The 27,043-nt window shown below is 37.6% G+C and overlaps 1 protein-coding gene across 2 annotated transcripts; it reads right to left on the bottom strand.

The window, feature by feature from the left end:
• On the bottom strand, positions 1-26,565 carry TANK (TRAF family member associated NFKB activator). Of its 2 annotated transcripts, none has more exons than XM_030454597.1 (10): positions 26,468-26,565; positions 25,746-25,877; positions 22,345-22,502; positions 18,748-18,856; positions 17,803-17,915; positions 10,765-10,944; positions 9,376-9,452; positions 7,107-7,225; positions 4,920-5,503; positions 1-628 (listed from the first exon to the last, which is right to left on the bottom strand). In XM_030454597.1, the coding sequence occupies exons 3-10, from the start codon at positions 22,444-22,446 to the stop codon at positions 461-463; spliced, it is 1,452 nt and encodes a 483-aa protein (XP_030310457.1). In that variant the 5' UTR covers positions 22,447-22,502; positions 25,746-25,877; positions 26,468-26,565; the 3' UTR covers positions 1-460. The 2 variants fall into 2 exon arrangements, with proteins under 2 accessions (XP_030310457.1, XP_030310458.1); XM_030454598.1 differs by lacking the exon at positions 26,468-26,565 and adding an exon at positions 3,443-3,483 and having other exon boundaries at positions 567-628; positions 25,746-25,758.
• Positions 26,566-27,043: the final 478 nt, after the last annotated feature.

The following is a 27,043-nucleotide window of genomic DNA, read 5'->3' as shown; positions in this document are numbered from 1 at the left end:
TATTTCTGCTACTGTTTACTTCAAAGAGAATGTAATCACATCACTGGATATATATATAAAAAAATCCTAGCAGCACACCAGTTTCTCCAGCCTGATTAAGGTGTTAATACTGCACGTTTGCAAGTCTACACTTATAAACACAATAATGACTTTGGGCTTATTCAGGCAATTATTAACCCAAAAAAAAACCCTATCAAAGAAAAGGTGTTTAGGTGTTTAACATCATTCTCAAAGCTAATATTTAAGCATAACAAGCAAAGATGTGAACTATAGTACTGAGTGACTTACATTTTTATTTTGCCTTGTCAAACGTCAACTAAAAATGTGCTTATCTGACAATTTCAGTCACAAGTTCTTGTTATAAGAAGTCTTAATTCTTGAATTCTTAGCATGTCTATTGAAAAAAACAAAACCTTAAATGTAGGCAAAAACATTTCATGATCAATTGAATTTTCATATATTAAGACTGTACTTCAAAGTGGGAATTCAGATGCCGAAGAAAATCATCCTTAGATGTTAAAGATGGTGGGAAAACTTCTCGACAGAATTCACATACTCCACACTGATTCAGTTCAGAGTCTGTATAAACTTGTGCCAGCAAATCATTGTCTTGAGGCTGCCAAATGAGCTGAAAGAAACAGAAAATTATTATTGCTGTGGTTTACATTATGCTGCAGTTTATGTTTATATATAAAAAATATCTGCCTCTTTAAACTAATGTCCTTTACACCTGCCTGGCCAGAGACATTAACCAGAGAGTTCTTATTTAAGAAAAGATAGGACTCTTATCTTTTCAAAGTTCTATAAATATACTATCCTTGCAAATACTTAGAATGCCTTGGTATCTATTAATGATAAATACTGGTAGGAGTAAAAATCTGTAGTATCAGTCGGAAAAATATTAAGGCTTTTCTGTAACTTTGCATTCCAGTATTTCACTGTAGAAGCCATAGTGCATAACAATGTTTAACAGAAATGAGAAAACACATTTTTACTTTAGAATTGTTTCTCATACAGAGTTAACACAAATCCTATTTTATTTGTATTTCTATTGACACATAACTAATTTCCAGTTTATTTTTAAAACTATCAGAGCAATGTCATATGGCTTAAGTTACATATTTGCTCAGACTGCCTTTTAGCATAGATGTCCTGTAAATGTGTTTTGGGATTCCTTTTGCTGTGACAGCTTCAAACTCAGTGGGACTGAGTTATCTATCAATGCATTCAGGCAATTCTATACACTATACTAGCTCTGGCTGAGCAGCTGTACTACTTTTGGTCCCTGAGTTGTTTAATTCAAAGCCAGCAAGTCTACCTCATATTGGAGTTAAATGGACCTCATCCTGATACACACTGTAAGTCAGAGAGTACAAGTCTTCTATCAGTTTTCAAAGTAAAGTTAAAAATTAAGTTTCATTACTTAAGTATGAGCAACACAAGATAAACCACATTGTTATTTTATATGGACAGGATGATTAGATTTTGAGTAAACTGAAAACTAAATGCATATTGCTGTGGCTGCAAAGTAGACAGAATGGCAGCAAGCTGGTATGAGCTCTATGTGGGGATGGGACCTAGAAGAGAAGAGCACCCCACATTTTTTTTGGCTCTGTTTTCTTCACTCTTGCTTCACTGACACATGGAAAGGAAAAAAAGAATACTTTAGAAAGCAGTTTCTTTAGAAGTTTTAAATATCTTGCTGCTGATGCTTAATGCAAGCATTTTAATTGTCAGCTATTATTCAGATTTTATTATGCCAAATAGTTAGAAGCTATTGTTTATTCCTCCTATGGTAACTCACTGTAGAACTAACCTGGCTTTCACAGTGGTGAAACCTTGTTTTTAAACAGCAAAACTTCTTGGAGTCAATTTCCTGTCCTTACCCTATTTAAACAGTGTTCAGCTTATCAGACAGCAATAGCAGACTTACTGTCTTTCATTATGGTCAGCAATCCATATAACGAAATCGACTAATTAGTAATTAAGTGCAATCACACCACTTTTTTCAGCTCAAAGAGTCTACTTACTGTATGTTGCTTGTGTAAATTGCATATTAAATCTATCTGGACATCGATACACTTATACATCCTTACAGAAATGTGTCTAGAATTACTTGTTTCTAATGTCTTATCACGTAAAGCATAATTTTAAAAAAGACAAAATAGTATTGTAAAAACACTACAAAGGACATGGTAAGATTTCTGCTCTTGGAAGCACAAGGGGAGGTACTCATCCAGCAACCCACTGAGGCAGGTACTTCATTTCCACTTTCTATGAATGTTTAAGCATGTGCTCAATATGCTGTTCAGAATAGGAATATATTTAAGGAGATGTTCCCCTTAATGGCCAGTAATATTCAGATCAAGATAAATAAGCTATCAATTTGCTTTTAAAATCATGAACATTCTCACAAATATTTTTGGTGGACACAAACCCTCAAATTGTGAATACCAATAAACACATGCATCTATCTATATGCAAGCCTCAGTTAAATGTAGTCTGTAAAATCCTAGATCCACTAATACCTATATTTATTTTAATCTGCTGCTCTTTTCAGTCACATGTTTTTAAAAAGTTACAACTTAAGAAAACAGTACTGAATTTTCAGATTTAGGATCCACATTGGAGGAAAGAGCTAAATTTATTACAGAAACTGAGAGCAGTTCCAAGAACTTACTGTTGCCAAATCTATTGCATTTATGGGGTTTTCCATTTTGTAAGTTAACATACGTAGTAAATACTTGGAAGTTTTAGCTACATCAGGAAAAAAAAGTCAGGTATGTAATTCCTCCTCACTTGAGCTTCACCAGTGGCAGGGATAATAGGAGCTGTAAGAAGTCTAACAACCCATTAGAAAGGTGGTAAAAATATTGAGCAAGTTAATAATATGGTTAATGCAGTCAAAAGGGCATGTATGCAAGTAACTTGAAAAAAAATTAGTATGTTAATTTACATATGTATTATCTGTGAATCAAATCTTTAGCACAATTAATAGTCAGAAAAAACTCTAAAGTTGAGTCCAGTTCACTGGGAAAAATACTTAAAAACTTGAAGACAGAATAAAGGTGATATTATTCATATACACATATGTACATTTAATGTATTCTAATGTAATATTGGCTTGTTTCAAACAAGCTTCTGGATAAGATGTAATGTATTCATCAATGCTCTTTACGTCCTACTGTGCTATTTTAGGTATGACTTACAAATGTGGAAACAGTTCACCATTGCCTTTCTTTCTGTTAGCATTATTACATTTTCTTCACCAAGTAGATATTTTAAATTTAAAATTTATTAATTTTATTATTTTCCAAATAATTCCAAATTAATTTCATATTTTGCTGAAATACCAATGATCAAAGCAAAGGCTTATTGCTATACAACTGCAATTCTCTACTTTTTAAGCTGCATACTCATCTACTAATTTATAATCACATACCAGCTGTTTCACTTGCTGTACTGCACAATGCAGGGTGCCATCTATTGAGAAATGAATAGACAGAATAACTAGTAAAAGAACAAACTGGAGGGGGAATACAGAAAAAGGATAGTAACAGGCAATGGAGTGAACACTTCACAGCTCCACAGGAATTCTACCAGTGATAAAATAAAGGGTTTAATTCGTTTAATTCAGTCACAACTTTAACTGAAGATCCAATGAAAAATAAAGCTCAATAAAAACTGTCATTAGTTAGCTGGTATAGAATTGAGATCTCCTACATTACATGTAGGTATTTAAAATATATTTTGAAAAATCAGGCTTATAGTTTAAAATAAAATTATGAAGAACAGCAAACTTGCCAGGTTTTAAACTTTTCATCCAAAACTGGTTCACAATAGAAAGTTAAGCTTGACTAGGCATGTTTTAGAAGAAAGAATCAAAGCTAACATATGCCACAGTTGTTTTTTGCAGATGCTAGTTCTGCATATCATGCAGTGGCCAAATTAAGAGGCAAAGATCTTCTGCTGCATGTATCTTGTCATTAACATAGACCACAAAACCACATCAATGTAAACAGTAAAAAATATGCCAGTTCAACCCTCAAAGAATTCCTGAATGTCACTATCTGTTTATTTTTGAAAAACCCTACTCTTACAAGGTGTGGGAAAAGCCATAGAAATGTAAAAAAACCCCCCAAACAGTTTATAAAGGTCTGTAATAATTTTCCTAGCAATTTCAGTTGAGACAGTATGTTACACGAAGAGAAGTATTTGGATGTGATTGTCAACCTGCCAAATGTTTTTCTGCATTACAGCAACTGGGCCTTACCTTCAGAAGCTCCCATGGACTTCAAGTAGCTGTAACTGGAATTTAAGCCCAAAGTACCTACATAAACCTAATACAAATTATTTCAGTGAACTTCCCTTTAATTTGAAAAAATAAATATGCTTTCCTCCTTGACTGCTTCAACTATGAAGCAAAAATTTCAAGTTTTCTTAGAGGGGAGGCTGCTTACATCTCACATCGAAGCAAAAAGTAGACAATTTTTCCACAGTGAAGTATTTATCTGTTCAGCCTTTTAATTAGTCCATTTGTCATATTCTCTGCTGCAAACTAAAAACAATGAAAACAATTATGTGCCCTATTCAGCTGAGATCAAGGGTGGAAAGAAAGCAATTTAGGGGGAACTTAAGGTTAATGACAGCTTTGAAATAGATATAGAAGCAATTACTATCTAAATGAACTGAAATATGTGAAAGCATATCCAGTACTTAAATTCTAGACCTTTGAGTGGAAAAGTGTCTTGTACACATACTTCAGGATCAGGAAGAGGAACTGACAAGAGGTATTGCCTTAAAAAAAGACTGATGAGATGCTTCATAGAATATATTAATCCCGTCTCAAAGATCTTTGCCAAGTGGCTGTCTGAATCTTTACGATTTTTTTTAAATGTACAGTATTTATAGAAAGATACCTGATGAGGACCTCTGACGGTTGTTCCAGCAGCTTCTAAAGAAGAAAAAATTGCTTCAGGTACACTCTGGCTTGTGTGCTTATGTGCCAATGTGAAATCAGTGTCTGTTGTTTTGAAACATGTTTTGTCACAGGTATTTTCTATGGGTTTGTTTGCATGATTTTGGGGGTTTGTTTTGTCAACAGTAGTTAAGTTTTGTAAAGCTGAGGTAATGAGATCAACTCCATGAGCTTCAAATGAATTAGGTTCCAATTTACTGAGGTTAACAGCACGATCTCTGTGCTCCAGGTTAAAATGATGATCTTGAAGCATGTTTTCAGCTATACCAGTACAAGGAATGGTTGGTTTTTCCTGAGTGCTCTGCAAGAAAGCAGAGTCATTGTCTGTAGGTGGAAACTTGACATTAAATTTAGAAAGTGATTCTACAGAGTTGTTGTCCTCATCTTGGCCCACTCCTCTTGGTGTGATAGATGTGATGCATGATGCACCTCTATTTATATCCTTTATAACCCGAGGCTTAAAAAGCTCTTCTGCTTGTTCATCAGTTTTATCAGTACACTGTATTGGCATGGAAAACTGTATTTCTGTGAAGAAAGAATGAAGAAAACATTAAATAGTCCACTAAAGTACAGTTATTAAAGGTGTGGTGTTGGGATATTTTTTGTGAGAGGTTTTCTATTTTCTTTCTTGCCTTTTTAATTTTTTTTTCTCTTTGAAATTAGTTTGAGGTGTAGTTCTCTTTCACAAACATTAAGTGACACAAAAACTATCAGAAAAAAAATAAAAAGAAATTATTATGTTCTAATAACTCTATTTCCCACTGATTTATGGCTAAAACCACTTTAATTTTACTGCAAATTATGTTGTCCCATACTCTTAACACATACTTACATATATTTACTGAAGTGTTCTGGCAGAAATAGAAGCTGGAACCAAACCCATCTCACACAGTGCCAAGAACATGCTAGGCTCCGTGAGCATGATTTTAGAAGGTATTCAGGTAACAAACTCTCAGTGGTTTTCAGATTAGGTAAATATTTAAACTGAATAACTATTCAGAAGAGGGAACATATTTTCCCTTTGTTTTGAGAATTCTGTCTTAATTTTTGTCACTTTATTACCAGAATTGGTAACAATATACAAGGTTGCTCCAAGTCAGGTGAGAGAATAACTTCAGTACACATTTGTGCTTCACACAGCAGCCTTTTGACATCACTCAGATATAGCAGTGGGCCACAGAAATAACAGAAATCAAGCAGATTAAATCCATATCATATATAACTTTTCACACAGTTGAGTTAGGTGCTTATTTAAGGAAAACAAATGCATTCTGGAATAAGTTGCCAAGCAGTCACCCCCCCCCAAGTTCCCACCCTCAATAATAAAATTTAGTGGTGTACATTAAGAATGCAGTTCAGACATAGCCATTTGAAACCACAAGCTACACAGAAGCACTTCATGTACCAAAACTCCAGTTAATGGTATAACCTAAATTAGAAACAAGGTCTGAAATCAGCCTCTTTTGCTTCAACTGCCTAAGTTTGGCAGGAGTTTTTTGAAATCACTTTAGAGTCTGATCCTCAAGAAAAGTTAGGAAGGAAGAGTCATAGTAGCTTATGTTGTATTAAATGTAAGAGTTAGCAGAATGGGACTTTCAGGATCTCTTCCAGTTGCAACAAAAATCAAGTCATTCTTTTGCTTTCAGGAAGTGTTTCATTAAGCTCTTGCCCCATGTCACAAAACAGTATGTACAAGGAAGTCTGGAAAATAAGTCCCCTCAGTCCAGCAGTTTTCTTTTAACATATATGGGGCTGGAGACATTCATAACAGACATATTTTGAACTGACAGCTAAATTAAAAGCAAGCAAGTGCTGTCATTCACACACTATGATGGGATATCACATGTAGTAAGTGCTTGCCTCTCACTCCAAGGGACAAAACAATTACAAGAGCCATTGATGTGATGACTGTCTTTTATAGCATGTGATTTGGAGCACTCCTCATAGAATGCCAAAACTGGCGGTGCATTTTCTTGGTGAAATACTGAGCACCATGTGAACAGACTTGAAAAAGGCAGATGGTAAACAGTGGAAGTACTTCTATGTATGTGTAATTTACAGTATTTTCAAATATAAAGCAAAGCTTTCAAACAGTTGAATCACAATAAGAGCTTAAGTATGATATTACCACTTTCAGGTTCTGGCTTTATCTTAAATTTACTCAGTTGGTCTGTTTGTTTTGTGGCTAGCATACATATTCGATGACACTCTTCTTTTATGTCCTGGAAAATAGTCTCCAGATTCTCTCTGGAAGATCAAAATTGTAAATTAAAGAGTCAACCAATTCAGCTTGTTGAGACCTTTAATCTTGTCATACTCACAAACAAAACGCTACAAAACAATAGTGTAAGCTACTTTTCTTGGATACAATGCTCCTCAACATATGTACACATCGTTTCGATCTCAGTAAAAGCAAGAGAAAGGAAAAAGAAAATGTCAAAGAACTGCCTAGTTCTATCATACATTTGAGCTTAGAGCCTGATCCTGCAAGGACCTTCCCCCCCAAAAAACTGAAGCTTTTACATTTCTTTCATTTCCCTCAGGTATTTTTTGGAACAACTTACATTTCACAAGGGTACTGTGTTTATCTCATTCTAAGGAAAACAAGATGCTGCTGCTGTGAACATTAATTGTTTTCCATTGTTTTCTGTTCACTTCAAACTTTGCAAAAGGAACACATTGCACACAATGCAATATTACTGCCCCTTCTTTCTCTGTCTACTTGATATTTTGGAGAGTCGTTTGTGAACTCTTTGTTTTTCTGTTTTATACAATATCACACATTTTTTCCTTTTATTTTGAGGGATTTAAAAAATCCTATCTTTTCCAGAGTATCATATAGACATCTCATATTTAGTTATCTGCACTGAGAATGGTAAAAACAGTTATTTGTGCTTGCGTGTTTTATTTGCCCAAAGGCACTAAAATTTTCAGTTACTGATGCATCCATAAAATTCCATTGTGAAATTATGGTGAACTTGCTGAGTAATTTATGTTTCTAAGCACAATATCATGGGTTTAATAAAATTAACTTCAAGGATGAAAAATCGAAGTTGGTGACAAACTGGATGTGTGTTCTCTTTTGCATTTTCGTATCAAAAGAGCTCAAAAAGATTTTGCTTTAATCCAGTGAATTGTTTTCCTTTTTATTGCTTATTTGTATACCAATCAGGAGTGTCACAAGCTGTGCTTCTACTTCTGCTGTGCTTCTGTTTTTGAAGATGCAAATGTTTATTTGTTTCTCATTTGAAAAAAATCCTACTGAAGGAGTTAAAGTTTATCCTGTTAACACATTCTGACCATTTTCAGGTGTTTTGATAAGTAATAGATTTTAAAAGGCCCTTAACACAAGTTTCTAGTTGGAGCTTTTAAATCTACATATGACTAGATGAATCAATCTTAATTTGCTAGACATTTGAGATACTATAATCTTACTAATGTAAGATTACCAGTAATCTTATCAGTCACATACCTCTTTCCAAGAAAACAGTAAAGTAAGGGAGCTATTTGAGAGGAGACAGAAGACAGGTAAAGTTTTTTCATTTTTTAGATATAAATCAGGAAAGACAAGAAAGTCTTCATCACATCACAATCTTATTTCTTCTCTCTTTTATCATAAAGTAGTAGTGAGTCAGACTAAAGTTTCATGCAGTTCACCTAGCCTATGTCTGTGAGTGGCCAAAAGTAAATGCCTAGGTAAGACACAAAGAATTTATGATACTTTTGCCTAATACTCTCCTAGCCTCACTGTAGAGAATCTTCTACTTGACCTCAGCAACACTGTAAAATGTCTATTCCATGAAAAGTGCTTACGTAAGTCTTTGGTCAATATTTCTCTCAAAACACTGACAGACGAGGGAATACTTGCTTAAGAAATATGGATTTAGTCCCTTGGACATAGCAAGGGCTGGCTGGCTTCAGCTTGCAGATAAACCTGGTCTCATACTCTCTCATTTAAGATGGATCAGGCCAAAAATTATTTTTCCATGCTGACTATCAGACCTCCTCCTGTCAGTACTGCAGGCTCCTCTGCAATACTGCCATCAGTTAATCTATTACGGTTGTACATTCCTGTTCTGAAGAGTTAATCTGAGGGAGTTAATGCTTACCCAAAACCCAGCATTAACATCCACTGCCATTTCCCACAGAGTCCAATCTCCTGCTGAAACAAATGGCTAATTTTCTTGCTCTCAACTTATCCCTTCATACCTGCAAACCACAGCTATGCCTTCATGTAGCTGCTGGCTTTATTACCTTATCACACCATCTTTCTGACCTCTGCTGTCCCCCCATCCATTTTTTAAGCTACCGTGTAGAAAAGAGGGAAATAGCTGGTCTTATTTAATAGCAGAAAATACAATTAAAAGCCATTTTAATAATGCTGTGAAAGTACTTACCTGTCAGGCATAGGAGAAATACCAGGGATCCCTAGACATAAATCACATTCATCTGGAACAACTTTCTTACTTTTTGCCTTGAAGTCAAATATAAAAATATTGATCACAGAGTAGCATATTAATTTTGCCCTTCACCCTAACACAAATAAAAATATAATGGGATCCTTCACCTAGTCCTTCTGGAAGCTCTTAAAATATTCAAAAAATTATAAAAATAGTTTTTTTACTGTTTGTGTGAATTTTAATTTTTAGTTTAACTTAGCATCTCAATGTGGCATTCCTCTGCTTATACTCCCTTGGAAGGAGGCTGTTTCTAAGAATATTTTTTGACTGTAATTCTGTTTCAGCTATGTATAAAGTAAGATTATGTATTGTTTATAAGCTTTTTAGTGAGGTATCCAGATATTTTAGCTCTTAAAAATTATTTATTTATTGAAATCTTCAGTGAACACATCACAAGCTAATCTGTCATGAGCCCTAAAAGCTTTTTAAGTAAGTTATTAACTTTGACTACCACCTTGTGGTTAGCTCTAGTATTACATAGTTTTAAATATGCCAAGCATTAAGAAAAGTTTTTATAATAATCGGTCATTTAGCATCAGTTCAATTATATCTAATTATCACATTACCTAGTTCCTATGTGCTCTAAATCAGACACAGAACTTTATCAAATGCCTGCCAAGTCAGCTGTTTTCAAAGATGTATTGTTCATAATCACAGACCCATAATCTATAGGTTTGTCTAACCTTGTACTAAAAATGCAACAGCAGCTCTTATAAACCTATTTGAGCTGCCTTATACCTAGCAACATGGGTTACAAACGCTTGTCACAGTAAGTTAAGCAATTTGGGAGGTGTAACAGCACTAGGTTATGTTTTGCTGTGCTACTACCCTTACCTATATTCACTTTAAATTAAGTAGCTAAAACATGTTTCATGGTTCAATTCACATTGATGACTGCTCTCTAGCTACCCCACAAGGATAGAATAGCACTCTGGATTCTGTTATTCTATATTCTGTTATTCTGTTATTCTATAAAAAAAGTAGGGTGAATAAAAGCGAAAAAATCAACTCAGCCTTAGTGAAAACTTCCAGCTGAAGATTATAATACAGAAATGCTAATCTGGAGTTTTCACAAATACTAAAATGTTAATGACATAGCATAAAATAATTAACACACAAACTAACCAATATGTATTTAACCAATATGTATTTAGTTCGGTGTTCCCTGTGTACTGTAGATACTTTAACTATTTCCTAGTAACCATATAAAGCTGAAATATAAAATAAATTTCTTAGGGTAATTAGTACAAAGAAGTTTGCAAGAAGTAATAATTTACAGATGTTTGGGTTTTTTTCATTTTATCTCTATTTGGTTGCTTATCTTACCTTTGTTTTATATGTTGGCATATGTATACCCTTTTGAGCTTCATTTAATTCTTTCAATTTGCTTTTCAGAGTTCTTATTTCATCTTCTTGATTGGAAATGATAGACATAAGCTTCCTTTCCTTTTGACTGTTTTTGTCCTCAAGTTGCTTCAACTTCATGCTCTCACTTTCTAACTGTTCCTAAAAAATAATTTTAGAAACAGCAGTACAATTAGTAGAATTGAGGCTTGTGGAATATCTCTACTCAGCAGTCTGGAATAAGCTAAATTAATCTTTTGTAGCATAAGTAATGGTCATTCTTATTAACTACATTATTAATCTTAAACTGGTGGTAAATAATTTCTACCATACACAAATATGTAACTCATCATGGATGATTACTCAAAATAACTCTGTTCTCAATTTATGAAAGTCATATTAGTGTTTATAAAAAATATAGATACTCTCTTAGTTCACTTACTAAATCATGTACATTAACATTTTATGTACAGTATTTGGTATGTACAATAAATAAATTAGGGTTTCATTGATTTCCATCAATCTTAAACAATTTTGAAGACAGTCATATTATGCAGTGCTTTCATTTTCAAGCAGACCCAAAAGAGAATCACAGAATCACAGACTGAGAGCAGCCCTGAGGAAGACTTGGGGGAGTTGGTTGATGAAGAGCTTAACAAGAGATGGCAATGTGCACTCACAGCCCTGAAAGCCAACCGTACCCTGGGCTCCAACAAATTAAGAGTGGCCAGCAGGATGAGGGAGGTGACTCTTGCCCTCTGCTCTTATGAGACCCCATCTGGAGGACTGTGTCCAGTTCTAGGGCCCCAAAATAAGATGGTCATGGACCTCCTGGAGCAAGTCCACAGAAGTGCCGAAAAGGTAATCAGAGGTTTGGAGCACCTATTGTATGAAGATAGGCTGAGAGGATTTCGGTTGTTCAGCCTTGAGAAGGCTCAGAAAGACACTATAGTAGCCTTCCAGTACTTGAAGGAAGCCTAAAAAAAGCTGCAGAGGGACTTTTTACAAGGGCACATAGTGATAGGACAAGGTGTAACTTTTATTTCAAAAGAGGATAGATTTTAGATTGGATATTAGAAAGAAATTATTTTCTGTGAGGGTGGTGAGACAGTGGAACAGGTTGCCCAGAGAAGTTGTGGATGCCCCATCATTGGATGTGTTCAAGGCCAGATTGGATGATGTTTTGAGCAACCTGGTCCAGTGAAGGTGTTCCTGCCCAAGACAGGGAATTTGGAACTAGATGATTTTTACAGTCACTTCTAACCCAAACCATTCTATGATCCCATGATGCTATGAATATGTCAAATTGGAAGAGACTAGTAAGGATCATTGAGTTTAACTCCCTGCTCCCCATAGGACTACCTAGACTATATGGCTAAGTGTTAGACTATATGGCTAAGTGTTATCCAGATGCTCCTTATGCTCTTGAGAGGCTTAGTGATGTGACCATTTCCCTTGGGAAGCTGTTCCAGTAATTGACCATCCTGTCCGTGAAGAACCTTTTCCTAATGTCCAATTTGAACTTCCCTGACACAGCTGCATTCGATGTCCTCATGTCCTGTTAATGGTCACCAGAGGAGAAGAGCAGAACCTCCCCCACCACTACCCCCCCTGAGGAAGCTGTAGACTGCGATGAGTTCACACCTCAGCCTTCTCTTCTCCAAGCTGAACAAAATAAGTGACCTCAGCCACTCCTGGTAAATATTGCCCTCAAAGCCTTACACTATCTTAATTGCCTTCCTCTGGACAGATTCTAAGAGTCTGATGTCCTTATATTGAGATTCCCAAAACTGCACATAGTACTGAAGGCTGGACTGCACCAGTGCAGTGTAGAGCAGGGCAGTCCCTTTCCTGTGAAAAGCTGGCTGCCAGGGCACACTTGCCTCATATTCAACTTGCCATCAATCTGAACTCCCAGAGCTTTTTCTGTGGGGTTGCTCTCCTTCCATGTTTTGCATTTCTGGCAGGTGGTGTAGGAAATATATATACTGTTCTAGGACAAACCACGAGACACTTTCCATACTCTTACAGTGTAGAATCTGTATACATAATGGCAGACAAGTATCCGGTGAAGCAGATTTTTTTTTATATAGTTCTGGGAAAAAACCCAACAAAACAAGAAGACTGAAGATCTTAGGCTAAAGAACCCATACAACATCTTCTAGAGCTGATGCAGCAGCAGCTAGATTTAATATTCTCAAATGGCACAACAAGAACACTAGGAAGAACTACAGTACTATGTGGCACAGAAAGTTCAAAGCAAGTTAAGGAAGTGTCTGCTGAATGAATAAAGACAATAATATCTACTGAGGTGGGAAAAAAAATAACATTCTTATTATGAGGATATGGAGATACACATATAAGTATTCATAACAGATCTGAAAATAACTTGAAGAAAGTTATAGCAGGGCCAGATGCTGAACATAATTTTATAACTATATACCTTTCCCATCTTCTTTAATGAATACAATGTCACAGTAGCTATGGTTTGGGGAACTGCTTTTTGCTGGGGATGGGAAGGCAGTGATATTCTATGGTTGGGTTTACAGACCATCCTCTTGACATGCACCACAGTTAAGAGCCTGGCTCCATCTGCCTGATAACCACAGTGCTGGTACCGGAAAGGTATTAGCTTGTCCTGAAGACATATCCAGATCAGGGAAGCCCAATTTATACAGCTTCTTCTCACGAGATATGTACTCAAGTCCCCATCAATCTTAGTGGGGCCTTTGCTGAACTCACTCTAGTTTATCAATGTCTTTCCTGTACTGGAGGACAGAATCATAGAATGGTTTTGGTTGGAAAGGACCTTCAAGATCATCTAATTCCAACCCCACTGCATGGCAGGGATGCAGTATTCTAAATACAGTCAAATGAATTCTGAATAGAAGAAGATACTTGCTTCCTTGGTGTGCTTGCTGTAATCCTCTTAATATAGCCCAGGAAGGTGTTGCCTTTCTTTTCTGCCAGGATGTACTGCTGGCTCATGTTCAGCTTGCTGTCTCACAAGAGACCAGTTACTTTCTGGCAGAGCTGCTTCATGGCCAGTCAGTCCCCAGGCTGCATTGCTGCAAAGGCAGGTCCTTTTATTTTTCCCTGAAGTGTTCTATAACACCCTGTTTCAGTGGCTTCCTAGAATAAACAGTCAGATGGTTTCAAGGAACTGATGAACTACTACCAGGGAATATTAACTGTAACTTTAAATAGTTTGTCCACAAACTCTTCTTTAGCATTGCGTAGAGATAGCTTAAACAGATGAAATAATAAGAAAAAAAGGCTGTCAATACCAAGATTTCTTAAATCAGGTAGCAAGGCCTAATTGATCATACTGCATACATTATACAAGCAGCAAAGAACAGCTAAATGTATACAATTTAGCTAGCATAAAATCTTGAGTATAGCTTTCTTTGTGTCAAAGACAGGAAACAAAGTGACACTAGAGAAGCTGGCATTGACTGGCACACACAGCTCTACAGGACTGCAGTAGCTGCTCTTAGTTATATAAAACATTTTAACACCATGATTTTGAACACAAAGTTAACAACCATACATCTGCCATTTCTCTGCTTATGTCCTGCACAAAAACAAAAAAACAATCAAACAAACAAATACCCACAAAACAACATGACCTGAACATTTGTTGCAGGATGAACAGTTTCGTATACCATAGGCATCAGTCATTCCTGATATAAAGTTTCCTTCTCTTTTTCATGGTGTAACAAATTCTGATCATACTCCATACTGTATTTATAATAAGGTTCCTGACCCAGGAAAATATGAACATGAGCATGTTTTCTTGTCACAGGTATTGACTTTAGCTTCATGTGTTACGGAGTTTACAAGGATTCTGATGTCTGATTCTGTGCTAAAAATGCTGAAGCAGCTTTGCTGGATATTGCCTAATTTCTTTTACTAAGGTTCTCTGTTTGCTGAGCAGCTTTGGCTCTGAAACACTAACTGGATCCACATTCTTCCTAGTTAATAAAGTTAAGCCAGGCTGTACTCAAAAAAGACAGCAATTTAGGTTTATTTGGTCTACTTAAGCAGGACTCAAAAAATCTGCTAATCTTGTATAAGGCTTGGTATTGACTGCCAAGCAAATGTGGTACGCTCACCTCTTTCCCTGAAAATAAATGTGAATAAAATGAAAACCACCACCACCAAACAAACAAACAAACAAAAAGCCAATACATTTTATCACACACTGGCAACAGAAATTAACAACAGCAGGTAAAATATACAAGTATGACCACCTACTAGAAAACACAGGAAACCTAACTCTTTCCTCATTTTAAACCTCTTAAATTTAAGATCTAACCATGCACCTGGATTTCCATTAACTTTTATAGGGGACAGTATAGAGTCCATTGAGAAATCCCATTGGACTTAGCAAAAGACAGTTTCAATAGGTATTGAATAGGCAACTCCAGGCAACTCCCAGGAAACTCCAGCCATGGTCCTGGTGATGTTTTACTGTTTATTTTCCCTAGCTTGTTCCACACATTCATTTCATGCAGTTCAGCTTTTTATCTATCGCACATAAAAATTCTACATTCAAAATGCACAAAAATTGGCAGCTGCCATAAAAGCATTGTCTTGGGTTAGTGTAGTGGTGCAAAGAAGAAGCCTGTGCAGAATTACAGAGAGGGGCAGATGTGGGTCTGCAGCCACAGAGGACCCCATGCCAGAGGAGGTGACTGCTTCCAAAGCAGCTGTGACTCTGTGGGCAGCCAAGGATGGAGCAGTTCCTGAGGGACTGCACCTGGTCAGAGGGACCCATGTTGGAGGGTTTTGGAAGAACTCTCTCCCATGAGAAGGACCTTGCATTGGAGTGGGGGAAGAATGTGAGGAGTCCTTCCCCTGAGGAAGAAAGTGGCAGAAATACTGTGTGGGGAACTGACCCTAAACCTCCACTGCCCGTCCCCTGTGGGAGGGTTGGAGGGAAGGTATTACAATCTGGACATGTTTACTCTTTCTTCTTGTAGATTAAATTAGGGTTTTCTTCTTCCCAAGTTGAACCTGTCTGGTTTTTGCCTGTTAATTGAACTGAGGAATGAAAACCTCACCATCCTTGTCTCGATTAATGAGCCTTAAGGTGGATTTTCTCCTTCCTGTCCCACAGCAGGGGGTGAGCAAGCAGAGGTCTGGTTGGTATGGGCTGGGCCTAAACCATGAGAGCATATAAAGCATTTATCACAATACAATTAATTTTCCATCACCTTCAACAGGAATTTGGTGTTGCATGGTTCTCCATCCCCAAGCTTAGTTATTCAATAAGATGAGGACCTGCGTACAGAGACTCGTTGTATCTTCACTCACAGCCACCCTGTGAATGGCATGGCGAAGACACAGCCAGAGCTAACAGAAGTGTGCATACCTCAGCTGTGCTGTCTGGACATCTTTTTACCACTCTCATCAGGTTGGAGGAAGGTTACAACACCAAACTTCAGGGTCTTTCTTATCTGGGAAGTATGGTGCAAAGACATCCACGGGTCTATGCAAAAACTAGCCCTGGTCCTGTTAAACATGTTATCCTCGAGGTCCATGCTCTCAACATTTTGAATAAAAGAGCTACCATATTCCCAGTAACAGGAACACAGAGGAGGCCGGGTCAGCCTGGCTTTGCATGGGTTTAGATCTCTACTGAAAAGATCTTATTTGTATAGCACTGTGCCTGGGTTTAAATGTATACAAACTGTATAGTTAATAGTTAATTCTGCATGGACTTACACCAGACATATTTATGTTCATGGTACAGATGAAGCAAAATTTAGGTCAACTACCTATTCTACTACTTATACCTAGCTGAGAGGTAACTGTGATAAATGACTCCACAAAGAAATGCAGATAAAGACTAATAGGTTTGCATGAGGCTCTGAGCAACTGGGTCTATTGGGAGTTTTCCCTGCCCATTGCAGGGTGGTTGGAATTAAGATGATCTTCAAGGTCCCTTCTAACCCAAATCATTCTATGATTCTATGAAATAACTTAAATTTCATTAAGAAAATAGACCCTGAAATAATGATTCCAGCTTCTCATGCATTTCCTGTAATCATCTGTACAGATCACACAATTACTCATTTTTCCACAAGAGAAGAGCAGCACAGCTTCCTTTCTCCTACGCATTGTATGACTAAGTTACTCAAAACTACTGCCCTTGGAAAGCATTCAGAAACAAGAGGATGAAATATCAGTCTTGGGCAGGTCTCCATATGAAACTCTACGACATAATTTTTATCCAACTCAAGACAGAGAAATGTAAAAATATGGAAAGAGGTTCCATCAAAGAATTAACCCTTCAGCTGTGTTGTACTCCAAATAAATGCAAAGGTTAGGAAAGAAATGACACCCTGTGATCAGAGATTCTAATGTAGAAAAATTACTATAAAAACTTTTTAAATAAAAAAGGAGTGTATTAAAAAGTTTGGTAACAACAATTGGTAACAACAAACAATGCAACCTTGTGCATCTTTGTCACTGTCTTTGCAAAATCCATTCAAGGTATTTCCCAGATATATTCTGCTTTACTCATTTCTGTTGCTCAACAGGCTGTAGTAAAAATCTCAGTCTTCAGTGAAGAGGGGCAGAGAAGACATCATATTAAAACTGGCAATTTAGAAAACCAACCAAATCATAAGCATTTCCAGAGCTTAGTTCACTTTTTTCTCATAATTTTTGAGTGCAGATTCTCCATTTCTTTCAAAAATACAGACTGGTTGCAATGTGACCATTAGTTTAGGCAGATTAAGGAAGAGATAAGCAAGTAAATTTCTGCTTTATGCTCACAACTATTTTAGGGAGCTCGCTGGTCAGACAGCAATTGCACTGAGGAGGATCAAAGACAGATGCTTAGTTCACCTAAGCAAACTGCACTGTCACAGTGCTCATGCACTTCAGGTGAGGATCTTGTATTAGAAGTGCCATTCAAAGGCACCAGTAAAAATGTCACTTGTCTCCTTAGGTTCTCATAGTAAAATCACAGCACAAATGTGATCTTATGTTATACATAAGTGCCCATACCTTTAAGAGTTTTTCTCTTTGCTTTGCTATGTTGAGTTTTTCAGAGAGCTGGCTGAAAGACAAGTTAGAGGCTTCGTTGTCTTCATGCATCAGAGCACAGGGGTGCACATTACCTTAAAAAACAAACAAATAAACAAAAGCAGCTGATTGCCACTGCGTTTTTCACCAGCTGGCTTTTAAGTACAAGCAAGATGAAAAGAAGCTAGGCTTATATTATCTTCTTTATTTTCTTTGGGCAAGCTTCTTATTAAACAAGCAAGAGAAGCCCAATTCTGTACTTAGAGACAATGCAATACTAAACCAGCAATAAGAATGTACATGTACACTTAAAAATACAAGCCAACCATTTCACTAGTATTTATGAAAATTAGGAGTGTTAGGCTAGTGTGAATAAATATTTCATGAGCACAGCAGATTAACACATGGTTACTTTGACTCTTTTCTCTTATTTGTGTAATACAGTCAAACAGTGGAAATATATCCATCAATGATGATTTGATTTAAAAGAGTATTACTTGCTTATAAAGCTTGGGTTATCCGATAAGAGTAGCATCACAAGACTTATTTAACATAAAAGACACATAACATTCACATCTAGAACAACCTGAGCTAAACTTCTTAACAGATAATTGTAAAATTTATATGCAACAATTATTTTTTAAATTTTTTGAACCCGTATTTTCATACTTTCATTGGCCTCAGTGTAGCAGGTTCTACGTTTAAAGAAAATGTCACCATATTTTGAAGAGGATAAAGGGAGCCCTCAGAAGTGTTGCATTTTATAAATAGAGTTATAAATTGCACATTTGTGTTAATTCACATTCACAGAAAACTCTGCTACTGCTTTGAGAGATGTATATGGTAAAAACTGAAGCAACAAAGTCAGAACTATTCATCATTGCAACAGAGCATAAAAAGAAGTAATGTGCAAACTGGAGTACATACCTCTATTAGCATTCAGAGCAGCTAACTGTGATTTCAGCTTTGCAATAACGCTATTTTGAAGCTCTATCTTTTCCTGCTGTTCATGTATTTGCTGCATGTAGTTTTCTGTCTGCAAATATAATTTAATTAGCATTAATCTTACTCTATTTTGACTACAGGTCTCCTATTTGGCATATAGAAAGCAACTCTGACTTTTAAAGATAATTGTAGTTGAGACCTTAGTGTGAAAACCCAACTACAGTCACCTATGTCAAGTCCATATTTTTGGGGCTGCCCTGATTAGAAAAGTTACTATAGGAAAAAAATATTGATTTTCAGTGTTTCAAGCGTGGCAAGGTGTAAAGGATAAGGTAATTTTTAAGTATATGATTATTAATTTGTAGTCATAGAATACATCACATTTAAAATTAGAATTTCACTATATTTCAGCATGTTGGTCAGTTAGTTTATCTATAGAGAGATGCAATTTTCTTCCCTCATATTTTCTAACAGGTGAATTATACGAATAGACTTTCAAAAAGATTTTAAATGGAAAATAACACATTGCTTATTCCACACAGCAGATATTTTATAAAAAACTTTAATTGCCAATGAAGAGAGTTTTGTCTGCTCCTTTGAATGCAGTAGACTTGTTTTTCTAACCTAGAAAATGGGGAGGGGGAGGGCAGAAGCAAGGAAACAGCCCCATTTTTCATCTAGCTATACTCCATCCCATGCTAAAAACAGGCCACACAGAGCCTAGTAAGACCACTCACATTTCACCAAAGTGTATAAATATTGTTAGACAGCCAATCAATTGAACAAATGGTCAGGTGTCAGAAGATGCTAATATTAAAAAAACTATTATTTCATTAGCACATGCCTAATATTGCAGTTACAATAGTGCTAAAAAAACCCCAGACAATTTGAGAAGTCCCAACAAGGAGACTTACAGGAATGAATTTTTGGAAATTCTTGATTTTTCTGAAATTAAGAATATATCTGTTACTGAACAGGTCAAGACCTAGAACAAGGCTGGGCATTGTTTTCATGTCTATTTGTAGTTTATCCATACTGATATCAAATTCTCAAATCTCAGTCACACTTAAATTCCACAACCCCCTACTCCTAAAGGTGATTGTAAAGCAGGCAGAAAAAAAAATCTACAAGTAAAATTTATTTTAAAAGGCCAGGTATTATTTTTATTATGAGAGTTCAAAAAAAAAAAAAAAAAAATTAGTGATCAAAGATCAATACACTCCAGCAGCTATAAGAGACCTCATGAAGCAGAAAAATCACTGAGAACCAAATTGAAAATGTACAACAGCAATGTCTTGTCAACACTTCTGTACAGAGCACAGACATGACAGCTAAAACAGACAGAAGAGAAGATGCTTTTGACAGCCAGTGTGCACAAATTATTCCTTGAGTCAGATGGCAGCAACAAGTTACCAACTAGAAGATCTGCATGACAACCAACCATCCATCTGTATCAAACACCATCTGGCCGAGATGACTCTGGCTTCTGTGTGCTTGACATGGCTCCCAGCTCTAGAGACTGGCAAAACAAGTGGCCTATTGGTAACTTAAGTAGTAAACTGTTAACAACAGAATGGTGGACAATCCAACAATGTGTGAAGGCCACACAAAGAACAGAGGAAGTTACTAGGGTAAAGCAATGTACAAAGGTCATTCAAAAACCAGGAGATTGGCTAAAAAACTGGAAAAATAACACAAACAAGCACCCCCCCAACTCATTATAGTTGAGTTCTATTCTTGAAAAAATACTTTTGAAATAATGAAATCCAGCTACGGAGGATGTGATTAGGACAAAGATTTAAATAAGTAGTAATCCTTCATGTGAAAGGCTTTCATTTTTATTTCTGAACCAGAGAAAATGAGGAGAGAAATTTTGCAAGCATTTAGTTCACTTTGATCATCTCACACACTTCTCTGGCTTTCTTTCACGACTTCAGAAGGGCTATCTGACCTTTTCTACTTGATGACACGTTTCTTGGGCAGAAGTTTCTTTTATGGACTGTGAGATGACCCAGGAGTATTAATTTTCAAAAGAAAACAAGTCCTATTAGTTAAGTGCTCACCATAAAAGACAGCATTTAAAAGACTCCCAAATATTTTAAAATGTGCTGCCTTTTGTTAAGTTAGTTGCAATTTCAGCAACAAACTGCTTGTATTCATTAAGATTTGCTAAATATTTGCACCAGCACCCCTGCAGTCTCTGAATGGATAGCACAGTGGATGACTGCTCATGACTGACTTGATACCTGTTCTGCAGTGCCTTGGATAGTTTATTTTGCAAGGAGACAGTAAGATTGTGCCCAGCTATCAGGATATTCTCTAGTAGAACTCTCCCTGCTCCCAGTTCTGCTACTGTTTCCATAACTTGACGCCAAGCATGGTTCATCTGCCCCTAAACAAAGTTCCAGCCTACCAGTTTTATGGGAGTATCAGAAATTCATCCAGCATCAAAAACACTCGAGCCTTCCTGCAACAGAGGTTCCATTGCTGGGCAAAATACCCATGATAAAATCAGTATGACAAAGCCCCAAACTGATAGCTTTGCAATATGCTGACATTCATGATGAGAGGCCCTAGAAGAGTTTTGGCTGAAGTAATGCATTCTACAACAAAGTACAAGCTCATAGGTGCTCCTTAGTGGCCACAACGCTTCCCATATTGTTCTATGACTTTAAAACTATAGAATAATTGTACAGATGATTATTAAAAATATCAGTACTTATTCTAATAATTTTAATACAAGTTGACTCTAAATGTTTCAACACAAAATCTACGTTATCCTGGTAACCTGCACAGCACTTAACACATTAGTCTTTGATGTATACATAATTCATATAACCTACCTTCCCACTAATAAAAAAATAATAAAAGCTATTTTCATTAATATTTTTAAAGTAATTTTTAAATAAAGCAAATTAAATTTCAAGAACTTCATTAAAGCCAGGTACATTTTATATACATCTTTGCCACTTACTTTAAAACACCTCATTAGTCCTCCAAAACAGACAACACTTTTTTCATCTTTAAAAATACAAAAAAAAAAAAAAAAAAAAAAAAGGTAGAAACTCTGAAATCCACCTGTGTAGTGAAATGAGGCAACCAGGTGCCACTAATTACCAGGTAGTGGGCATGAGCTTGTGTCAAGCCCACCTGTGCCTGATTGGGATGGGCCCCAGCTGCACATGAGCAGGATTAGGGGGCCAATAAAAGTTGAGGCTTCCAAACACAAGCTCAGCTCATTCCTGAGCAAGCCAGCAGAGAGGTCAGTTGCTTCTGGAGCAGTACCACTGAGCCAGGCTAACCAATCCTGAGGCAACAGACTCAGGGCACTTTTCGTGCACCTCTGCTGGAGAACCTGTTGGACCTTGGAGCGCCGTGCCCTAAGAGAGGTTCGTCTTGCTACACACCTGCTATATTCACAGCTGAATGATTTACTTGGCAGTGTGCTGGCCTGGTTTCATCCAGCTTTAACAGATGTACTAAAGTGCACACAGTTAAAATGAAAGTGAAATCTACATGTACTGCAGTCCTCCATGGAAAAGATAGCTTTAAAAATACAGTTCAGAACCCAACACATACTTTTTGCTGTAGTTCTTTCACAGCATGGTCCCTATCCATGCATGCTTGTCGATAGGCTTCATAAGCTTTGTTAAGCTGCTCTCCAATGTTTTTGTCCATCATTCCCAGTATTGTTTCATTACTGAAAAGCTGGTCAAGTTAATAGACCTGAAAAGTAACTAGAAGGAAAAAGAGAGAATGATAAGCAGAACTATGTAACTAAAAACATATATAACATGACTTGCATTAATATCAAATTCAAGTAATATGTCCAATATGTTTGAGCATTAACTCGCAAAACAGTTTGAGCTCTGCTCACCTCAGAATTTATGTCCAGAGATGGGTTTAAACAAAAGCCAAATAAAAGCAGTATAACTTTGACTTTAATTCTGCATATGCAGAATGTGTAAATGCATGTTTAATTACAGTGTTTTAGGTTTGAGACTTAAAATTGATGCAGATCACCAGTTACCTGATTCTATGGCATTTCCAAAAGCTCAGTGTTTACTCTGTTGTGAAACAACATCATTAGAAAACAAAACAAGACTCAGCTTTTGCCATTAAGCAATAAAAAGATAAAAGCTCAATAACATTAGATGACATGGAGCTACTTTCTGTGCCATGTTTGAAGATGGCAACATAAACAACACTACAAAGTGAATTAAAACATCTTTCATCTAAAAGTCAGTAATACCAACCAGTAAGAATTAGGAATTGTTCAGACAATACTATCAACTTTTTACACTTCATGAACAATTTCAATAACAACTCTTAAAAGTACAGCTCATGGACACATGTGACTACAATACTATTAAATGTCACAGATTTAAATTTAAAGACAGGGTGAACTTCACAAATACATGTCCTTTGCTTCTGTAGTAATATATGATATTTAGACATATATGACAACAGAGGACAGGTTAGTGAAGTCTCAAAAAACTCAAACCCCCAAAATTTCACATTTCCTCTCCTCACATTTAAAACACGGTTATCTCACAGTATACCATATGGACGGCCACTATCGTCTCTATCTTCTGGGATTATGCATAAGCCACAGATACTATTAGTGAAAGTGGTACAGTTTGAAGAAGATAAGCCAAGCAAGAAGTGCATGAGGATAACTTGTCTTGCACCTTGGTCAAAATAACAAGGACTTCAGCTTGAAGGTTTTGTTCATATTTTCCTGCTCTTGAATATCTTCCATATCATAGATCTTGAATACGGAAATGTGATTTTCCTAGAAAGTGCAACAGACTACTGTATGGATGTCATGGCTATACTTCATTAGTGAAAAAGTGAATCCTTCAACAGCTTGGAATCATCTAGGGATCCTTGGACATAACAAGTATTACTGAAATACAAGTTAGTATGTTTTGTGTAACACTCCTACATGGTTTCATACGAAAGGTGGTGGGTAGTTTATATTCTCAGGTCCATGCATAGTGTAATAAAGCACTGCTAGTAACAGAGGCTACTTCATCCACCTCCTTCCTCACACAGAGTATCACTCTAGTAACTGGAATATTCATTCGAATAGCTGAGGCACATCTTAAAATAAATGGACAGGATTTTTTTCAGCTTCAAATAAATGACTGTTTTATGCAGTTCCATGAATAAAATCGGATATATTACAGCTGACTGCAGTGGTTGGTACTAAGCTGCAGAAGGGTATTGCTATAGCTGAAAGTAACTAAAAGTGTGTTCTCTGAGTCTTTAAAAGCTTGCAGTTTGCAGATATTGATTTTGTACTTTTCTGGATTTCTCCAAAAACACTTGTAACAATTTACCTAGTAAATGGTAATGTCCTGTACATATAAAAGGGTTCTGGTCCATATGACTCATAGTTCATAGAAAATGAAGGCATTAAGTTCATTCACACAAATTCAAATGTCAATTTGAAAAACAGTATTTAAAGTTAGATATCACTTCCAGCCTTTTACTTTCTGATTGTTTGAGAGTGAGAGTAAAAAGTTCTCTCATCTGGACTACTGGTACCAAAGGTAATTTCTGCAACAGGTGGAATTGTAACATTCCACATGATTTTCTACTTAGTAGGGAAAAATGAGAATAGTAGCTAATTTATTGGCAGCCCCCTAAAATTCAGAGTCCATGCAGTAAGAATGGCAGCACTGGCTTAGAAATTGTAACATGAAATCATAATTATGTAACAGTGATGTAAGCCTGCACTGCCACGGAAAAGGATACTCCTGCCTTCTCCCATCTCCTGACACTTAGTTTTGCCACTTGTACTGGTACTAGCATTTCTATACTACACACAGTATTCCAAAGTAGCTCTTACTTCCTCAAAAAAGTAACAATAAAACCCCTAAAAAAACAACCCCAAAATTAAAACTGGAGATAGCTCACTGTGAGGCTGCTGGAGCATTGCTACCAACACAGGGAAGCAGTGAGAACATGAGAGGAGCTGTGGGCAAGACTGCAGCAGTCTACATGTAGGTTGGATTAAACTATTCTGTAGTCACACCCTGAACTGCTTGCTGCTGGAATAACTGCTTTTTATGCTCTCTCTCTCTCTCTCTCTCTCTCTCTCTCTCATATCCAGAACTCCCTGCAGTCAGAAAAACTGGCTCCTTTTCCTGCTTCTCCTCTATAGGCATCAATATTTATCAGGGAATTTGCCAACTGTTCTTGTCATTTACTCTTTTCCCTACATCCAGTTAGAAGGAAAAGAAAAAAACCAACCAATGCTAAAAAACCCACAAAAAACCCCTGAAACAAATATTCTCACTACCTTAATTAATCTCTTAGTTAAGCTTCATGCACACAGAATCTGCAACATATTCTACCTAAGTTTGATAACCCTAATCTTGAGCAACTGACATTCTAAATAGTTACTGGATAGTAAAGACTTTAACAATTAACAACACTATGTAGTCAGAACAGATGCAACAATACAAAATGCTGCATTTATTCTAAAAGGGACAGAATTAGAGAATTTATTTCCAGTGTTTTTCTGATGAGGCCTGCAAATGTGAGTACCTGTGAGTGGTACGTTGCTGAGATTCTGGCAATGAGAACTAGAATTTAATCTTTGAGTAAAATTTTGAACACTGGAACACAACTAGGTACAGCAAATGTTGCAAGACAAAATTTTAAGAACACAAACCAAATAAAACCTACAGATGCTCTTAAAATACTTACTCCAAAAGCAAAACAATTTGCTGATATAGGTGGTAGAAAAAAAAGTTGGAATATGAATTTACTGAGAGTCAAATGCCCAAAATCCCCCAACACACCTAGCAACACAGTGCTGTGTGCATTCTGAAATCTCATCTCCACAGATCACCAAAGACACATTTTGAGTTTTCACAGTGTCTCAGAAAACACCTTAAATTACAAAAAAAATAAGGTGCTAGCTAATCCTGCGTATATACACATTCATTTATAATACACATGCCTACCTCTCACGGGTTCGTATTAGAACACTGATGCCATCCAGCAGCAAGTACTTCTCTATGTATTTCTGCTTTCAAAACATCTTCAGTGGAAATTTTTTTCTAAGTTACACTGCCATGATCTTGGGAACTGCAAACCTGTTGATATAATGATTTGTGAGAGATGGAGAGCTCACTGAGCTTTTGTGTGGGGTTTTTTTGTTTGTTTTGTTTTGGGGGTTGTTTTGCTTCCCTCCCCCCCCCTTGTTTAATGGACAAAATTCCTGCTTTGTTCGACTACGGGAAGAGTTAGAAACCCAGCAGCAGCCCCTCACGGCACACCAGCAGTATCCCCTCAGAGCGCAGCCAGCCCCCCGCGCTCATGGGCTTAACCCCCACCCCCCGCTCTGTCACTGTCCGACGTTTCGCTTCCCTCCACTCGCCGCTGCCCCTGCGGCCATCCCGGCGCGGCGGAGACAGTGGCACCCGCCCCCACCCTTCCGCGGGAGCTAAGCATCTCCGCGCGCAAACAACGCGCTCTCCGCTCAGCTCAGCTCCCGAAGCCAGGCACAGCAGCTCTGCGGGGAGAACCGGCGTCCCGACGAGCGGATGGCGGAAGTGCGGAAGGGCCGAGGCGGCCGGGGATCCCACCGCCAGGCGCCGCGGTCTGCACCCCAGCCCCAGGGCCGAGGGCCCAGCGCTCCCCGCGGAAGGGCGCGGATGAGAGTCTAAAAGCGACTCAGACTTACGAGCTCCTCGCGGAGCCCACGGCAGCTCCCGGCGCAGGGCGCTCCCCCCTGGCCGAGCGCCTTAACCCAGGAACCAGAACTGACTTCCTGTTGTGCCTCTCCCCGCCCAGTGACGGGGCGCCACGGCGTAACCCCTGCAGCTCGGGTCGAGGCAGCGGTCGCCGGAGCCGCCGGGCGCCGCTACCAGGCGGGGGCAGCGGCGGGTCTGTTCCCCCGGGCACGGCGCCTTCGCCACCACGTATCGGCGCTGGGCTCGCGCAAGGATGAGCGTCTTCACTCTCTCTCTCGCAGTGCCCTTTCTACCCCGCTGCAGCCCGGCGCCCCCCTCAAGCAGGACCTGTGCTGCTCCTGACTTCCACAGGCCCGTTCCTATTTCAGTCTTTCCGTGTTTCATCGTGTTTTGCAAATAACAGTACATATATTTGTAACATAATTATACTTTTCGTACCCTGAGTGCTTGTTGTCTAAAGGGTCTCTTACTTTGCTAGGTTGCTAAGGTGACATTCCTCCTCCCCTCCCCCCTTTTAATTCCTGCAGGCAGTGGATTATAGGTAATAATGTAATGGAAACACAGTT

This window comes from Calypte anna, chromosome 7 (genome assembly GCF_003957555.1).
Source record: "Calypte anna isolate BGI_N300 chromosome 7, bCalAnn1_v1.p, whole genome shotgun sequence".
NCBI classification, from domain to species: domain Eukaryota; kingdom Metazoa; phylum Chordata; class Aves; order Apodiformes; family Trochilidae; genus Calypte; species Calypte anna.
Note: the sequence above shows the minus strand (reverse complement) of the source record. Positions and strands in the feature narration are given on the sequence as shown.